Source organism: Ovis aries, chromosome 14 (assembly GCF_016772045.2).
Source record: "Ovis aries strain OAR_USU_Benz2616 breed Rambouillet chromosome 14, ARS-UI_Ramb_v3.0, whole genome shotgun sequence".
NCBI lineage: Eukaryota > Metazoa > Chordata > Mammalia > Artiodactyla > Bovidae > Ovis > Ovis aries.
Genome location: NC_056067.1, coordinates 45761079 through 45777771, shown reverse-complemented (window position 1 = coordinate 45777771; position 16693 = coordinate 45761079). Strand labels below are relative to the sequence as shown.

Sequence of the window (16693 nt, the reverse complement as noted above, 5' to 3'; positions counted from 1 at the left end):
GTAACGGGAATGAGAGGGAATGTTTGATTGGGGAACGGTAGCGAGATGCAGTAATTGGCAAGCCCGTGGACCAATGGAAAGGATCCGAGGCTGGGCTCGCGGTTAGGAGGAAGTCCCAATGTACTCTCTCTTTGCTGTAGTCGTGTATTCTAACCACTCCCCCTCTTGCTGTCTAAATCTCATCCAGATTCCAGTCTACGGATTTTTCCGTTGCAGGGGCCATCAGGGAGCCTACCCCCTCTCTAGCCGCCGTCCCTTCATCAGTCCAGAAGTCTACCAGTCCCTCCCGATCTTCTAACCACTTCCGTCTTGCTCCAGGAGCAGCTGGTTGCTCCAACTGCCACGCCTGGGCTCCCGGCCGAAGTGGCTGGATCATAACGAGCTATTTCGGGCCCCAGCTTTAGGCCCCCGTGGGGCCAGCCTGGACTGTTCCTGCCCGCGCCCCCTGGCTTCTGCTCACCTGGCAGATCCCGCTGTCCTGCTCACCCGAGGCTGAGTCAGACGCACAGAATTAGGCCCGGCTTGCCGGGGGTTGGGTCCAGGGCCCTGCTCAAATGGGAATAGGGTCTGTTCTGTGTCGTCCTGACAGCCTGGCCCAGCTACCGCATTCCCTCTACCCAGGAATCTGCTCCCAAGACCGGCATCTGCGTCATCCTCAGAGCACCTTCGGGGCGGGGGTGGATTAAAGGGACTGGGAATTTTTTGGTGGGTTTCTCAGGCTGTAGGTCCCAAACGCCACGCTTGCACCCCACTTTGGCAAGGCTCCGCCTCCTCAGCCTTAGTTTTTCTTTCGGGAAATTAGGGAATGATACCTCGCTGACATCCAGCAGGAGCTTAATAAATGGCCAAGTCATTGTTGGGCTGTCTAAATAAGGCTCTATTAATGGCCGGCTCTGGCCGCGGTCCCAATGTCCCCGGGCGGCCCGCCGAGGGGCGGACACAGGGCTACTATAAAGCAGCGGCGGCGCTCGCTGGAGCACTGCGGAGCCTAGGGCGACGGCAGAGCAGGATGGAGATCCCAGTGCCTGTGCAGCCGTCTTGGCTGCGCCGCGCCTCGGCCCCTTTGCCTGGGCTGTCGGCTCCCGGGCGCCTCTTCGACCAGCGCTTCGGCGAGGGGCTGCTGGAGGCCGAGCTGGCTGCGCTCTGCCCTGCCGCGCTGGCCCCCTACTACCTGCGCGCACCCAGCGTGGCGCTGCCTACCGCCCAGGTGCAGACCTAGGGGAGGGGCGGTAACCCGACTACTTCCAAGGCTGGGGTCCTCGGTCACCTTGAGGGGGGTTAAGGAAAGCCCCTTGACTTTGAGCGGGGTGGAGAGTCCAGCCACTCAGAGGGGCTTCCGGAGTTCCTGGAGTATGGATTCTCAAAGATCGTTTCCCTGAATCGGGTGGGAGGGCCCAGTCGGTGTGAGGAGGGTCTCACGTCCCAGAGTGTAAGGGCAGGGTCCCTAATAGGGTGGGGATGCTCCCTCTGAAGGGGTGTCTTGGTGATTCTGAAGGAGGCTGGGGACTCACGGAATCTGGGGAAAAGGGGGAGCCTAGTCATTCTGAAGGGCGTGGGGCTCCCAGTGACTCCCGGGGCGGGGGGAGGGCATTTTCTGTTATTCTTGAGGAAGAGAGTTTGGAGACTGTGGGTGGTGACTGTGTGTGTCTCCTGGAGAGGCAGAGGGGAAGGAGGGTCCTGCAACTTGAGAAAGGGGGGTCTGGACACTCAGAAGTGGGGGAGTAGTACTAATAACTGCTGAGGGCTCAAGCAATCTCGTAACTCGAGCGGGAGGGTAGAAAGAGGATTCTGGAGAATCTGGGAGGAGGCTTTTTGGGGATTTCTGGCGGAGGTGGAGCAGTAAGGGCTCCAAGGGGCCCTGAGGGGAATGGGGCTGAGGAGTCAGTGCCCAGGAGGATACACGGACTACGAGGTTGTTGACTCTGGGGGAGCCGGCAGGCCTCACCCTGTGAGGGCAGCGGTCCCTGACCTTGGAGGGCAAGGGATGGACCCTCATCACCCTGGATCCCCGGTGGCTACAGGGGGAGGGATGATGCCAGTTATTCTGGGTAAAGAGGTCCTGGGTGGCTAAGAGCAGGAAAGGGGACGTCCCAGTTCCGGAGGCCTGGATAGGCTGCAGCACCGGAACCAAGGGGGAACCGAGGGGAGGGCCCTTGCTGGGCCCCAGGAGCCGTGCCCCGCCCGATGACCATCAGGTTGTACGTAGGTATCTACCGACCCCGGGCATTTCTCGGTGCTGCTGGATGTGAAACACTTCTCACCCGAGGAAATTGCCGTCAAGGTGGTTGGTGACCACGTGGAAGTTCATGCGCGTCACGAGGAGCGCCCGGTGAGCCCGCTGGCGGGGGCGGGGCCAGAACGAGTAGGCGGGATCCACAGGCGGGAGGGGCGGGGCACCTACGGGAACCTGGCGGAATCTCTCAAGCCTCTCTCCCTCCAGGATGAGCACGGATACATTGCGCGCGAGTTCCACCGCCGCTACCGCTTGCCGCCTGGTGTGGACCCTGCGGCCGTGACGTCTGCGCTGTCCCCTGAGGGCGTCCTTTCCATCCAGGCCGCACCTGCGCCGGCCCAGGCCCCACTGCAGTCGCCGCCCGGGGCGGCTGCCAAGTAGGGGTCAGGGCACACCTGAACCCTGGGAGCCGCCTCAGCGCCCCCGCCCTTTCAAAGCCGACCTGACTCCGCCCAGCCAGGTGTCCCCAGCGCGCGCCAAGACTACCCGCCCACCCAGTCTGGGATGTGCCTTGAACCTTCCAACCTACTCATCCCTGATAACTTACTTTCCACTGACACTCCGGCTCTCACACCCTCTCGTGCTTTCAAATCTCCAGACACCTCTCTGACTTCCAGACCCTACAACCACAATCCCTCAGCTAGTCTCTCATTTCCACCAACCCCACTTGGCATATAACCCCACTTCAAACTCCCTATTTCCTTTTGACTTTTCTAGAAAAACATCCCCTCACCCCATTTCAATCCGACCCACCACCAAAGATCATGGTGTAGACAGCCCTGCCCCACCCTAGGCCAGTCAAGCATAATCCCCCCTTCTCAAATGTCCAAGACTCTGCACAGACCTCCCACCCCGGACCATCCTGGCCTGGTCCCCAAGACTCTGGATCCTTCCCTTCATTCCAACCAGATACACCACTTCTCACCCTCTCCCTCCAACCCATCTTCTAACCTGAAACCTCAGCCAGCCACTCCCAGATCCTTGAACGCCTTTTCTGACCCTACCTTTGTACCCCTATTCTAAGCCAACCAGAACCCTCAACCTCGAACTGTACAGATACCTACCCCTCCTCCCCAGAGTCTGCACAGATATCTCACGCTATCCAGAACTCCTCAGTCACTTTGTCTTGACCCCCCAAATCTCCAACCACAACACCCTCCCCTTATTCTCCAAGACCCAACCAAGCAGCCACTTTCTTTAATTCCCTACAATCTTTCTCCCTCCTCAAATTCCCTGATGCCCCATCCCCTACCTAGGTCCACTCCCCCAATAAATGTGCTAGAGCTGTGCCAACTGTTTTATGTCTGATCCAGGAAGGATAGGCTGTAGTAAATGGAGACCAGTGTGGAGGAGAGGAATGTTTATTGGGATGAGGGTGGGGACAGGGGAACATCACTGTCGCTCGTACATCTCCCGTAGGATCTTCATGCTCTCTGAGTAACGAAGCTGGTTCCGATGAGATGCCTCCTTCCACCTGCAGTGGGGGTGGGGGAAAAGCAGAGGGAGGACTCAGCAGTTGGAGCAGAGGCCACAGAGAACAAGCTGGTGGGGGGATGCTCACCTCTGGCGGATACGCTTCCAGCGCTGCATGTTACGGTAGATAAGCGTGGAGGGTGAGGGCTCAGGCTCGGAGGGCTGCATGACAGAGAGGCCAGGCTGGGTGACCACACTCATACCCCACAACACCTGCCCCATGGCCCTGAGCCAGCCCAGCATACTCACCTCATCATCAGGGGTACCCTGGGTCTCAGGCTGCAGCGGGGATGGAATTCGGGATCTGCAGGCGTCTCCAGGTGGCCCAGGAGCTGTGGGTGGAGGCAGCTTATACACATCACGACTCTTGCTGTTGGTGACTTCAGAACCCTGGGGATACAAGGACCCACACCAGACCCAACAGAGTCAGAGAAGAGGGTCAGGGACATCATTTCACACCTTCCCCAGCAACAAAAGACATGAAGGTTTCTCCAGGGACTTGTACTTAGGAGTCATGTGTCTGCTCCAAGGACCCCTGTCCAACCCAGGGACCCCTGATCACTCCTGCCCAGCATAGAGACCTCCATCTATGGAGACCTCCATTCCTAGCCCAGGGGGTTGCCATCTGCTCCCCTAGACCAGGTGGCTATACCTGGTTGCCCTAAGGACCCCTGCCTAGTCTCTCAGCTCTTGGTGACTTCTGATCTTGGAGGGCACATCTATTTACCCAGGAACCCTGTCTCCTCTGCCTCTCAGACCAGAGAGCCATGTCTGTCTGCTCTAGGGCACTCCAACCTTTGCCCTGGCCTAAGGGTTCCTATCTATGTGCTTCACCAGATTCAGGAGTCACTGGTGTTCTTGTCTGCCAGGGAGGGTGCTTTGTGACTGCCTACCCATTGCACTCCTGGGCTGCTGGGCAGGAACCCACCACCCATCTCACCTCCTCATCCTCAGGCAGGGGAGGCAGTGGCGAGCTGGGTGAGCGTTCACGCTCACGCACTGTGGGGCTGTTGCGCATCCAGGCTCGGCAGATGGGGTACAGTGGCGTGTTCTCACTGAACTGAGCCAAGTCCACACTCCGGTCAAACAGCTTGATCACATAGGTGTCTAGAGTGGGGCGAGTAGGAAGGGTATGAACATCCTTGCCTAGCCCCCCCAATCACTGCCTGCCCTCGAGGGCCACCGCCTACTCACTGGATCGCTGTGGCCCTCCCTCAGCCAGCCCCTCATCCATCTCCCTCCTCTTCTTCCTCCGCTGGTGGGGGAATCGGGCAGATGGCCTGTGTGGGGAGGGAGTACATCAGGACCGGGGTGGGGACTACAGACCTCTCATCAGCTGGTGGGGCCCCTGCCACCTTACCGTTTGCCAGTGGCCGTGATGGAGCAATCCCTGTGGGGAGAGACAGGGTGTCATGTTAGCAGGCTTGCCCTTAAACGAATGCCTGCTCACAACCCCTCAAAAAGCACCCTGGGGGTACTGTGAATGAGCTCAGAGATCCCACCAAACCCTGCAGCCTTGGGTCCCACCCCTTGCAAGCTGACGTGCCATCATCAGGGGACCTGAGTTTCTGCTGCTCCATGGCTTTTGTACGTGAAGAATGGTTAAGACTGTGATGGAGAAAGCACAGGGCAGGGGGCTCAGGGCTCAGATGAGGAAAGAAGTTATCTACCACAAACCCTCAGACACAGATCCCATCAATAAAACTTACTTGTTGTGGGTGTCTGAGGAGGTCTTCCCAGGTTCCTCATCCAGACGCTCCCTGGTAGCAGAAGAGAACTGCATGCTCAGGGTTCCCAGGGCCCAGGGTGGGAAAGTACCCAGTGGCCTCATCCACTGGGCCTCTTCCTTCCTAAGTCAGTCTCTGGGGTCCCACCCACAACCAGAGGGTCCCACCCGCTAGGGCCCCCAACTTCCCATGACCCTGTCCTGGGTCAGATCCCAACCTGTCCATGTGACTCTTCTCTAGCAGACACTGCAGAACAGCATCCAGTTGGTTCCGGGCCTTGGCCATCTCCAACTCTGGGGAAGAGGAGGGGTACCAAGCAGGAGTCACTTCCCAGGCCCAAGCCAGGTGGGCAGCCACTGGACCAGGAAAGGGCATGCAGATCCAATCGTTTGGCTGGGCCAGGCGTACTAGGAGGGTATAGTGGGCAGAGCCTACTAAAGAGCAAGAGCTCTGGCTTCCAGGGCTGACCCACACGCTCATGTGTGATCTAAGGTGAATCACCTTACCTCACTGAGCCTGTTTCCTCATCTTGAAAATGGGTCTCCAAATGATATCTATTGCTAGGGCTGTTTTGAGGTTTAAATAAACCTATGCTGTATATGAAAGCTTATTATGTGCCAAGCATTGTTCCAGGCATGTCACGTATATCAACCCATTGAGTTTTTTACAACAACCCTGGCAGGTGGATAGGATTTTTATCCCCATTTCAGAGAGAATGAAACTGAGGCACAGAGAGGATATGCTACTTGCCCAAAGTTACACAGCTAGAAAATTAAAAGGCTGAAGATATACACCAGGTCATTTGGCTCCAGAGTGGACATTATACGGCAGGGGCTCAAACTGGGTGCAGAATCTAGCCCCAAGGTGCACTTTGTTTGGCTAAGGTAATGGGGTTACTTCAAATCTGTTAAATCTGAATGAGATGACTACATTTGAACAGTTGGGAGATTTCACCTAAAATACCCATTTTGGGCTTTTTCCCCCCCAGGAAATGAGATATCTGGGCCCACCTTCCTGCATGCCACAGACCCAGCCTGGCCCTAAGAACCTATGTGTTTGCCTCTCTTCATCACAGAACTTATGGAGTTGACAATGTTATAAATCTCCTTACATTTCTTGTGGGGTGTTCATTCTTCTCTTCCAACTAATAGGAGCTCTGACCCAGCGCTCAGAGCCCAGAAGGACACTTGGGGACATGACTAGCCAGCGCTGAGACTTCCTGAAGAGGCCAGGAGACATTACTCAGAGCAGACAGGGTGGGGATGTGGGGCTGGGAGCAGCTGAGATTCTCTAGCAAAGAGCCTTGGGTAGGAGCCAAGGTGTGAATAATGCCCAATGTCTTTCCTCAGTCCCTGCTTCTCTCCTGAACCTCAGATCTTGGGATCCCATGGACTCCCAGACACTTCCCCCTGGACATCCCCCAGGCTCCTTCCATGGACTGGGTCCCACACTGGCCTCAGTGTCTCTAAACGTATCCTTTTTTCCTGGACCGCCATCTCAGAGATATCCCTATTGTCACCCAGTCCTTTTCTCGGTCTCAACATGGTCATTGCTCTCCCTTCCCCGCCCACCCCACAACCTGTCTACTTGTCTCCTGAGGTTCTCTCCCCTCTCCCACCTCCCTGGTCTATCTGTCGTGTCCCTTCCTTCCCCTGGGCCCCCAGCCTCAGTCTCCCCTTCTGATCCACAAGGTTGCCAGGGGAATCTTCCTAAAGCCAAACCTGATCCCGATCTTTCCCTGTTTAGAATGCTCCAGAACTCTGCAGTGCCCCCTGAGGCAGAGTCCTAATGGTCAGCCTGGTGTTCACAGGCTTCCATGACTCTGCCTACTCCTTCCTCAACACCCTCATTTGTGGTCAGAGCCCCTTCATTCTTCCACCCACGACTTTTGGGGCATTTTTTGGCAGTTGGAGGGGGCATCTTGTAAAGACTTCCTCTGGGGTTCAAAACCCTCCCTTGGCTCCCCATTGCCCTTGGAGCAAAAGCCAAAGTCATAACCTGGGCCCACAAGATCTGCCCCTTTCCTTCACCTCTTTGCTCTCATCTCCTCACCTTTCTACCTCACTTCACTTGCTCTGCTCCAGCCACTCTGGCCTCCCTGCTGGCCCTTGAACATGCCAGAGAAATCTTTCACTTCTCTGCCATTTCAAAGCTATTTCCTTTGTCAGATTTGCTGTTCCCTCACTTATCACTCTGTCCCTCACCTTGCCTCACTCCTGATCTCCTTAGCTTCTCTTGTTTTTTTTTTTTTTTCTTTTTGACCACTTATAGCATTTACTACGAAGAAGGCAATGGCACCCCACTCCAGTACTCTTGCCTGGAAAATCCCATGGATGGAGGAGCCTGGAAGGCTGCAGTCCATGGGGTCGCTGAGCGTGGGACACGACTGAGCAACTTCCCTTTCACTTTTCACTTTCATGCATTGGAGAAGGAAATGGCAACCCACTCCAGTATTCTTGCCTGGAGAATCTCAGGGACGGGGGAGCCTGGTGGGCTGCTGTCTATGGGGTCGCACAGAGTCGGATACGACTGCAGTGACTTAGCAGCAGCAGCGTTTACTATCTCATGTCATTTTACTTGGTCTGGATTCCAGGTCTCTCCCACCACCCTTAACATGCTAGCCCTGGGTTCCCATCAGCTTGGCCCAAACCCAGAATGACTTCCTCTCTCAGCTTCAGTTTCCCCATCTATATTTCCTACTTCCTAGGAAATAGGAATTATCAATCCCCTAGGACTATTGGGATACAGTGACTGCAAAGATTAAAAGCTTTCCTGTACTTCAGGTGATCAGCATAATGCTTCACTCAAGACCATTGCTAGAAAGGGGGAAATGGAGGCAGAGCCAGGAAATGAGTCCTTCTTGGAGTCACACGGTTCGGGTTCCCCATGTGGGACTGCACCACACTGCCAGGCCACCACCATTCAGCCTCAAAGCTATCCTGAACACAGTTCGGGAGGGTATCAAGGTGGCCGGAATCGTTCGATCGACGCCTGACAGCGGTAGTCATATGGGCTGCAGGGAGAAGTCACGCAGTCCACCTTATCGCGATAATCCTGTTTAATGGGGCTCCCTTACCCTGATCAGTGCGCTGCTCCCTTACCTGCCCCCAACCTCGGGATCCTCACCTGATTTCTCCACTTTCACCTTCACCGGGAACATGGTTGGGGTCTGGGATCTGGGTAGCTGGGCCAGAGGAGCCCAAAAGAGCCTAATGTCACAAGTCAAGGCCGGAGGCAGACGGGGAGAGGTCAAAGGTAAGCTTCATGTGTAGCCAGTCCGCCGCCCTGAGCAGTGTCCGGCCGCGATGGACGCAGATGCCGCCACCTCCTCCCGTTCCTTCTGTGGGCGGGCCCTCTCGGCAGTTCCTTGTTCCCATTAGTCAGTGCAACCGTCAATCTCATATCGTGGCCAATTAATAGCTGCCGCTGTCGGCTCCCAGCTCTCAGTCCCACCTTCCTAAAGCCTAGTTTCCGGAAACAAACCAACGACATCCCGGGGCCCTTCCTGGGACGTGGTTCTAACTTCCGAGACTCGGTAGAAGTAACGCACGGTGGGAAACGAAGGATCAGAGCATCGCGAGGCTGCTGCTTAGAACTTGGAGAGTTAGAAGCTTTTGAGTAACATCAGTTTAGCTATTGAACAGGAGTTATTTAACCGTGGAAGTCTCTTTATCCCTAAGAGGAAAACAAATTTGGGGTTAGGCGGGGCTCCCTCTTACTGAGCACTCGCTAGGTGCCAGCTGCTGCTGCTGCTAAGTCTCTTCAGTCGTGTCCGACTCTCTGTGACCCCCTAGACGGCAGCCTACCAGGTAGCTCCCTGTTAATCTCTTTTCAAGTTTAGCCTCATTCACTTAGCGAATATTAGCGTTCCAGGTACTTCTCTAGGTACTGGGGACACCGCAGTGAACAAAACGATAAAAATCCTTGCCCTAATGAGCTTATAGAGAATGGAAGATAAACAATAAACAAGTAGAACATTTTAAATGCAATGTAATAGGAAAAAGAATATAGCCTGAAAGACACATGGAGAGTACCCAGGAGGGGGACTGAAACTTTAAATAGGATGGTCAAGGAAGCCTTCTCTAATAAAGCAATTGAATACTTTTCTATAGCTACGGACAGTCTCCTTCAGAAAATGGGGAACTTACATTTACCACATGTGCCTTGGCCCAGATAAATTCTAGGGGGTAGTGTTGTGATCCACATTTCTGACGAGAATAATGAAGCCCAGTGGAAAAGTATGTATTTTCAAATTCACATACTACCAGTACAGGATAACAGCCCCTACTAATGAAAGTACTCTTCCTTTCTGGTTCCAAATCTGTAAAACAGTGTTCCCAAGCAAGTTTTCTATTTTTGAGAGTTATGAGTAGTATACAGTAAACTAATGCACATCATGTTTGAAGCACTAAGCCTAATACAAAGTAAGCAACCAATAAATGTTCCTGAATATTAATAATTATTTTAGGGAATTCCCTGGCAGTCCAGTGGTTGAGACTCCATGCTCTCACTGCCAAGGGCCCAGAGGGCCTGGGTTCAATCTCTAGTTGGGAAAATAAAATTTCACAAGGTGTGTGCATGGTGGGCAAAAAAAAAAAAAACAAACCCAAATCATCTTATCCTTCAATCTCCAAAAGATCCCAGGAAGTCAATATTGAGAATTAGGGTCCTTTATTGGGGGATGTCAGCAGAGAACATAGGAGACAGGAACAAGTCTTAAGGGCTTGAAAGTGGGCTTGGAGGAGAGGAGCCCATCCTGGTCCTCAGGCCTGTACAGAAGCTGTCAGGGGGTACCCAGGGGTATGGTGAAGGAGAGGTAGTCCCCAAGGGCGCCCCAACGTGGCCGGTAGATCTGGAAGATAGTGATCCAGGTGGAGAGTACAATCACCCATAAGAAGAAGCCCACAGCTGAGCGCCAGACATCTGTAAGAGGGAACAGGAAGGGAAAGGTTGTTCTCCACCTGCTCTGTGGTCTCCCTGAGACTGGCCCTTTTCTTCCACAAAGTTCCAGGATTCTTGACCCTCCGTCATCCCCTCCCACCAAGGCTTCTTGAGTCCCCCTCCTTACACCTGATGGCCTCCCTTCATCTGTGCCCTGGACTCACAGCCTTTGATTTGGCTCTGCTCCGTGTATGCCGGGACAATGAAGGCCTCTCGGAAGAACCAGAAAATGTTGACCAACCAGAGAAAAGGCAGGAAGGCAAACCCACCTAAAGAGAAGAAAAAAGACTGGGACATGAAGAAATGAGGATCCTCCCAACACCCACCTGTTGAAAGGTCCAGTAGGAAGATCCTCTCCCACAACCTAAGTGAAATGGGTATCTCTGCTATCATGGACTCAGAAATCCTGGCTCCTCCCTGGGAGTCAAGAATCCTAGTCCTCAACCACGTCTTTGTCAGAACCAGGAGTCCAGCCCCAGCAACATTTCTATTTTGGGACCCAGAAATTGAGGTCCCAGTCTCCTCCTTCAGCAAGACTCAGGCCCTTCCTCTCTTGGGACCAAAGAATCGGCGTCCCCAGCCACTTCATCCTCTGGACCCAAGAACCCAGGCCCCCAGACCCTCTTCCATCAGGCGCTCTAGTCCCGCCCCCTCTCTTCGGGTACCCTAGGATACCGGCCCTTACCCAGGTAGTACTTCCGGCAGAGGTTCAACTTCTCCTCGTTGGACACTCGCTCCAAGTTCATAGTTGCGCTGGGGCCGGGTCTTCCGAGGGTCTGGGGCAGACCCAAGTCCTGACCCTAAGTGACAGATCCAAGGATCACAAACAACCACGCCCCTATTAGGACAAAACGGAGAGAAACTGAAGGGTGGATTTTCTGGAAGAAGGGCACTCCTGCCCCCACCAGCGAGCTGACTAGGTTGAGATGCTCTTTACGTTTATTTGGGTGCGGAAACGACCCCCGACTCACCAGTGGAGTCTTAACTTCCTCCGGTCTGGGCCCCTTTGCCACTTTCAACCACGGACTTTTGCGCGAGACGCCCCAAGTTTCTCTGGAGATTGTAGTTTTTTTGATGAGGCAACGCCGCGCGCATGCCCCTTCAGGCAACTCCACTGGGTGAGCCTGTGCGGAGAGTGCGAGCCCGCATCACGCAAGCGCACTAGGGAGTTTCCAGTGCGGAGGCAGCGAACTACACTTCCCAATGCTTTTAAGCAACGGAAATGACGTGAATAGCAGACAGAGTTGGAGGGTTTGGGTAAAAATGGCTGAATATTTAGCATCGATATTCGGGACTGAGAAGGACAAGTGAGAATGGGTGCAGGGAGTGGCCCCTTCGGGGGACCGGGGACGGGGCACTTGGCAACCTGGTGGCTGGGCGGCGCGGATCAGTGTTTCTGGAGTGTCCAGCTCCCTGGCCCTCGGTTCACCTCTGTCTTTGCACCTCTTCCAGGGTTAACTGCTCTTTTTACTTTAAGATCGGGGCCTGCCGGCACGGGGACCGGTGCTCCCGGCTTCACAACAAGCCGACTTTCAGCCAGGTGAGACCCGGCGCGGATCCTGGGGGGTTAACGCCTCCTGGCCATTCCCCTTCTGTTGTCCATCATCACGAGGTCCCGCCTTTTCCGGATTTCTAGGGCCCACCCTATCGCCCGGTTTTTTTCTTGTCGGACCTCTACAGGTTCCTCCCCCAACCTTCAGGCTCTTCTCCCAGGAACTTGGCCACGCCCCCGTACGTACAGACCACACCCCTGGGCTATCCCTCACTGCTAGATACCCTCTCTTCTGGTTCTCTGAGGGGCAAGCGTTGCTGAGGCACGCAAGACGTTTATGCTTTTTTCTCTGTTGCGAGGTCTCACCCGCAACCTTCATATCCCACCCCTTCGCATATAACCCCGCCCTCTGAACTCAGGCCCTGCCCCCTTTAAATTCTGTTCAGACCATAGTGCTGCTCAACCTGTATCGGAATCCACAGAACACCGCCCAAACCGCAGACGGATCGCACTGTGAGTAAGCGGCCAGTGTTGGGGGCAGGGCGGACAGCCCCCAGCAGGCCGCCCCCTGATTCCACCCTGCCCCCTCCTCCAGGTCACGTGAGCGACGTGGAGGTGCAAGAACACTATGATAACTTCTTCGAGGTGAGGGTTGGCGGGGGTGGGTTGACTTTCCCGTGGGCCGGGAGCTCAGCTGATTTCCTCCTAATCTTCCACAGGAAGTGTTCACCGAACTGCAAGAGAAGTACGGGGAGATTGAAGAGATGAATGTGTGCGACAACCTGGGGGATCACCTCGTGGGCAATGTTTATGTCAAGGTGCCTGCTGTCCCCCCAGAGCCCAGAAGTGAAGGCATTTCAGTGCCTAAAAGTCACCACTGAAGCCTCACAGCCTGAGGTCCATCACTAAAAGCGGTCCAGCCCTTGAGCTGCTAGCTAATCCTCTGAAGATTTCTGAGTTTGATTGTTCACCCTGACTGACTTTTCCTCAGTTTCGGCGTGAGGAAGATGCAGAGCGGGCAGTGGTTGAGCTCAATAACCGCTGGTTCAACGGGCAAGCTGTGCATGCTGAGCTGTCTCCCGTCACCGATTTCCGGGAGTCGTGCTGTCGGCAGTATGAGATGGGGTATGGTAGTACAGCAGTGGGATGGGCACCTGGAGTCCCAGGCTTCTGTTGTGTGTTGAGGGGGCTGTCAGTGACAGTGGCCTCATCCATCCATTCATCCATGTATTTATCCTTTACCCAGGGAATGTACCCGAGGTGGTTTCTGCAACTTCATGCACCTGCGACCCATTTCCCGAGACCTCAGGCGGCAGCTCTACGGGCGGGGACCCAGGCGCAGGTATTTCAGGACCAGCCTGCCAAGACTTCTCATACCCCAAGCCCCCTGAACCCTTAGATGAATCTGATCCTATGCCCCAGTAAGTGTCTCAGCCTTTTGTACCCTAAGACTAGCCCTCAGCCCTATCTGAAGGTCAGCATCTAAGTCTCAACCCCTAAACCAGCCTGAACCCCAAACCCAAGTCCATCCTGGCTCTCCAGTCCTGAGATTAGTCCCTATGCGCCTATCCTGAGGCCACCCCCAGGAGCTATTTACTTCATCAATTGTCATGATTTATCCCTGAGCAGGGAGGCTGAACTGGAAGATCTGCGCATCATTCCCTATGGCTCTAACCCTCCTCTCTATGTCCCCAGGTCACCCCCAAGGTCCCATACTGGCCACCGTCCCCGAGAAAGAAATCGACGACGGTCTCCAGACCACCGGCATGGCCGTTTCTGAGACCCTGACTCCCTTGCCCTCCACCCTTGGCAGGCACAGATGTTCCTCGCCAGGACACCTCCTCAAAGTTCCCATAACTGCCCAGTGACATCTTCTCCAGACTCTGGGTCTCCATGATGTAACACCTTCAACACAGGGAACTTCTATTGCCCCTCCCCTAATAAAATTCTGTACTGAGGGTTTAGAGCTTTGTTGTTAGCTTAAGCCTGGCTGTAGGCTGGTTTCCTTCCACCCCCACATCTGGTGAAAAGGGGAAGCGGGGCTGGGCTCTGGCCACAACCTCAGCCAAGGAACTTCCAACAACAGGTGCAAAAGCAGAACACCCAGGGTCCCAGAAATCCCCAAGTGGGACTGGATAGGTGGGGCTGCCTTTGTGCTGGAAACTTCACATCTGGCTGATGACTCTCGAGGGAGATGGTTGGTTGCAGCAGGTTGGAGGACTCCTAATCTGGAGGAGATTGTGGTTAGGAGCTAAGGTAAGGTTGCTGGGCATTGGGTGGGAGTGTGTAGTGGGTGAGGATTGGGTCCTCCATGCCCACTGCCCCGCGATTGAAGTAGGTATTCTATGCCAGATACTGTTCTAAATGCTTTACTGTCAGTCATAGTTTTACTTCTCCAGTTACCCTATGAGACAGGTTACTATTATTATCCCATTTTACAGATGGGAAAACAGGGCAGGAAGATGGCAGAGATAGGTTATAAATCCACGCAATCTGGCTCTAGAGTCCTCGCTCTAGTGATCTCAAGGCCTTATGGCCTCTCTGATAACCGGCCAGGAGTTGGACTAGGGACTGGGGGATAGATTCTTGGCTTCTGAAGGGGACTGAGGGTCCTATGCCTCCACATCCACTGCTTCCTTCTTCTGCCCTGGTTTCCTGGCAAGTGCGGCAGAAGTGCTGTGGCAGGAAGTCGTGTGGTCAGGGGCCCCCAGATTGCAGGCTCCGCCCGGATGGGGCCCCTACGCCTCCTCCGGACTGCTGTGCTGCTCCTGGCCCAGGCGGCGCCTTGGGAGGCCTCTCAGCACTGCGGCCGCCTCGAGTACTGGAACCCTGACAACCGGTGCTGCGGCAGCTGCCTGCAGCGCTTCGGGCCGCCCCCTTGCTCGGGTGAGGAGCGGGAAACTGGGCGTTTGTATATGTTCGGGCGGAGTTACAGGGTGATGGGGGCAGGGGGAGGGGCGAGGTCTGTGTGCTACGGCCTGTGAGGCTTGCTTCAGGGTAGGGGCGGTGGGTTGTGCATAGACGAGTGAGGATGGGGGCTAAGCCTGCGAAGAAAGGAGCTGTGTGTGTTAAGAGGGTCAAGGTGAAGGTGTGTGACCCATTAGGCGGGAACCGAGCAGCGAGGAAGAAGTGGGCGGGACAATTTAAGGGGCGGTGCCTGGGTAGAGAGGGTTGGGAGGCTGCTTGAGATACTGTGGGGCGGGGTTAGAGGTGATAGGTCCGCTGATAGGTTGGGTGAGTACCGTATAAGGGGCGGGGCCTGCAAGGATAGGGCATAGATGAAAGGGCGTAGCTAGTGCTGAGAAGGCAGGCTTGACAACAGCACGTGAGACTCTCTCCCACCAGACCTAGAGTTTTCGGAAAACTGCGGGCTGGATGATGCTGGCAATCACGTAATGCACCCCTTCCAAGAGTGTCCTCCTGGACAGTGCAATAGCAACAGCGCGGAGCTATGTAGCCTTTGTGGCGGCGGAGCAACGGCATCCATTCCCTCGGGGAGCCGCGGCGGAACTGGGCGGCCCTGCCGAGAGGTACTGCTTAGGTTTCAGAGGGCCTGGGCAGGGGTGCAGCTTAAGGGAGCGGGGCGAGAACTGGAGGCCTGACTTGGGATCGGATGGGTGGGGTCTTATTAAGGGAAGGGGAGTAGCTTAACTGAAGAGGGTAGGGATGGGGCCATGGTATCTGGAGATGACTTGCCTGGGTTTAAAGGAGTCGAGGGTTGCGGGGGGGCGGGGGGGGGCGGGGATGTAGACCCACTGAGGGAGTTAAGGATGAGAGGTTTGTGCTGAGAATTCCCAAGTTGGGCATGCCTCGCACTTTATTCCAACCCCTTGTTTTCCAGAAGCCTGTCCCTAACAAGGAGCCCTGCCCACTGACACCTGGAAAATCGAGCATCCTTAGCTCCCAGGAGCCCAGCTCATCAGCGATTCCCAGTGTTTCGTGGACTTCTGAGCACAAAGCCCCTCAGCAAGCCTGGCCGAGTTTGAGTTTTGCCCTATTCCTAGTGCTGGTTCTGCTCGTGACCTCAGCCATAATCCTGCTTGCCCTGCAAAGGCACCACCGTCGCCTCAACCAAGGGAAAGCAGTCCAACACCTGTATCCTAGCTTGGTTTGCAGCGACCTTGACACCCACACCCGCTTCTTGCACTCGTCCTCTCCAGCCTCCCTGGAGACTTCAGAGGCAAGGGACATATGGAAGGAGGTCTCTCTGTCTCCACTCCTAGGCAGGGGTTAGTTGAGGATACACCAAGGATGGGGAGGTGGACTGGAAGCTTGTACTCCCCCTTCCTCACCCCTTACTTTGTCTCCCAGAGATGCCAAGCCTGGAGTCACAGCCCCTCTCTCGCCTCCTGGATGAGCTGGAGGTGCTGGAGGAGCTGATCCTGTTGCTGGATCCTGAGCCTGGGCCAGGTGGGAGGATGGCCTGTGGCACCACTCGACACCTGGCTGCAAGATACGGACTGCCTGCTGCCTGGTCCACTTTCGCCTACTCACTGCGGCCCAGTCGCTCACCTCTGAGGGCTCTCATTGAGATGGTGGTGGCGCGGGAGCCCTCTGCCTCTTTGGGCCAGCTTGGCACACACCTGGCCCAGATAGGGAGGGCAGATGCACTGCAGGTGCTGTCCAAACTTGGCTCATCAGGGGCTTGCCTGGCCTAGTATTCAATAAAGTTTCTATTGAAGTAAGTGCTGCTGTCTCTGGGCCTCATTAAGAGCCCTCTTAAAACAGTATGAATTAGGAATTCCTGGCAGCACAGTAGTTCCAACTCTGCATTTCCACTACAAGGGGACTGGGTTTGATTTCCCATCAGGAAACTAGGATCTTGTA

At 55.1% G+C, this 16693-nt stretch overlaps 5 protein-coding genes across 8 annotated transcripts; 3 read left to right on the top strand and 2 right to left on the bottom strand.

The window, feature by feature from the left end:
• The first annotated feature begins 978 nt into the window (after window positions 1–978).
• HSPB6 (heat shock protein family B (small) member 6) lies at window positions 979–3522 on the top strand. The gene is made up of 3 exons (XM_027977443.2): window positions 979–1207; window positions 2207–2329; window positions 2441–3522. The coding sequence occupies exons 1-3, from the start codon at window positions 1010–1012 to the stop codon at window positions 2612–2614; spliced, it is 495 nt and encodes a 164-aa protein (XP_027833244.1). The 5' UTR covers window positions 979–1009; the 3' UTR covers window positions 2615–3522.
• Window positions 3523–3578: 56 nt separating this feature from the next.
• On the bottom strand, window positions 3579–8740 carry LIN37 (lin-37 DREAM MuvB core complex component). 2 transcript variants are annotated; one of them, XM_004015175.5, is made up of 9 exons: window positions 8560–8740; window positions 5651–5726; window positions 5416–5466; window positions 5067–5096; window positions 4901–4986; window positions 4647–4813; window positions 3956–4096; window positions 3795–3868; window positions 3579–3707 (listed from the first exon to the last, which is right to left on the bottom strand). In XM_004015175.5, exons 1-9 carry the CDS (start codon window positions 8591–8593, stop codon window positions 3626–3628), a joined length of 741 nt encoding a protein of 246 aa, XP_004015224.1. In that variant the 5' UTR covers window positions 8594–8740; the 3' UTR covers window positions 3579–3625. The 2 variants fall into 2 exon arrangements, with proteins under 2 accessions (XP_004015224.1, XP_060254487.1); XM_060398504.1 differs by having other exon boundaries at window positions 3579–4096.
• A 1347-nt stretch (window positions 8741–10087) lies between these two features.
• PSENEN (presenilin enhancer, gamma-secretase subunit) lies at window positions 10088–11419 on the bottom strand. 2 transcript variants are annotated; one of them, XM_004015186.4, is made up of 4 exons: window positions 11346–11419; window positions 11060–11212; window positions 10539–10643; window positions 10088–10356 (listed from the first exon to the last, which is right to left on the bottom strand). In XM_004015186.4, the coding sequence occupies exons 2-4, from the start codon at window positions 11118–11120 to the stop codon at window positions 10217–10219; spliced, it is 306 nt and encodes a 101-aa protein (XP_004015235.1). In that variant the 5' UTR covers window positions 11121–11212; window positions 11346–11419; the 3' UTR covers window positions 10088–10216. The 2 variants fall into 2 exon arrangements, with proteins under 2 accessions (XP_004015235.1, XP_004015236.1); XM_004015187.5 differs by having other exon boundaries at window positions 11060–11174.
• A 188-nt stretch (window positions 11420–11607) lies between these two features.
• U2AF1L4 (U2 small nuclear RNA auxiliary factor 1 like 4) lies at window positions 11608–13830 on the top strand. Of its 2 annotated transcripts, XM_012190194.5 has the most exons (9): window positions 11608–11681; window positions 11827–11914; window positions 12055–12105; window positions 12313–12379; window positions 12462–12511; window positions 12586–12684; window positions 12858–12991; window positions 13113–13208; window positions 13562–13830. In XM_012190194.5, the coding sequence occupies exons 1-9, from the start codon at window positions 11638–11640 to the stop codon at window positions 13644–13646; spliced, it is 714 nt and encodes a 237-aa protein (XP_012045584.2). In that variant the 5' UTR covers window positions 11608–11637; the 3' UTR covers window positions 13647–13830. The 2 variants fall into 2 exon arrangements, with proteins under 2 accessions (XP_012045584.2, XP_004015232.3); XM_004015183.6 differs by lacking the exon at window positions 12055–12105.
• Window positions 13831–13921: 91 nt separating this feature from the next.
• IGFLR1 (IGF like family receptor 1) lies at window positions 13922–16551 on the top strand. The gene is made up of 5 exons (XM_027977430.2): window positions 13922–14122; window positions 14530–14752; window positions 15212–15396; window positions 15708–16095; window positions 16178–16551. The coding sequence occupies exons 1-5, from the start codon at window positions 14045–14047 to the stop codon at window positions 16522–16524; spliced, it is 1221 nt and encodes a 406-aa protein (XP_027833231.1). The 5' UTR covers window positions 13922–14044; the 3' UTR covers window positions 16525–16551.
• Window positions 16552–16693: the final 142 nt, after the last annotated feature.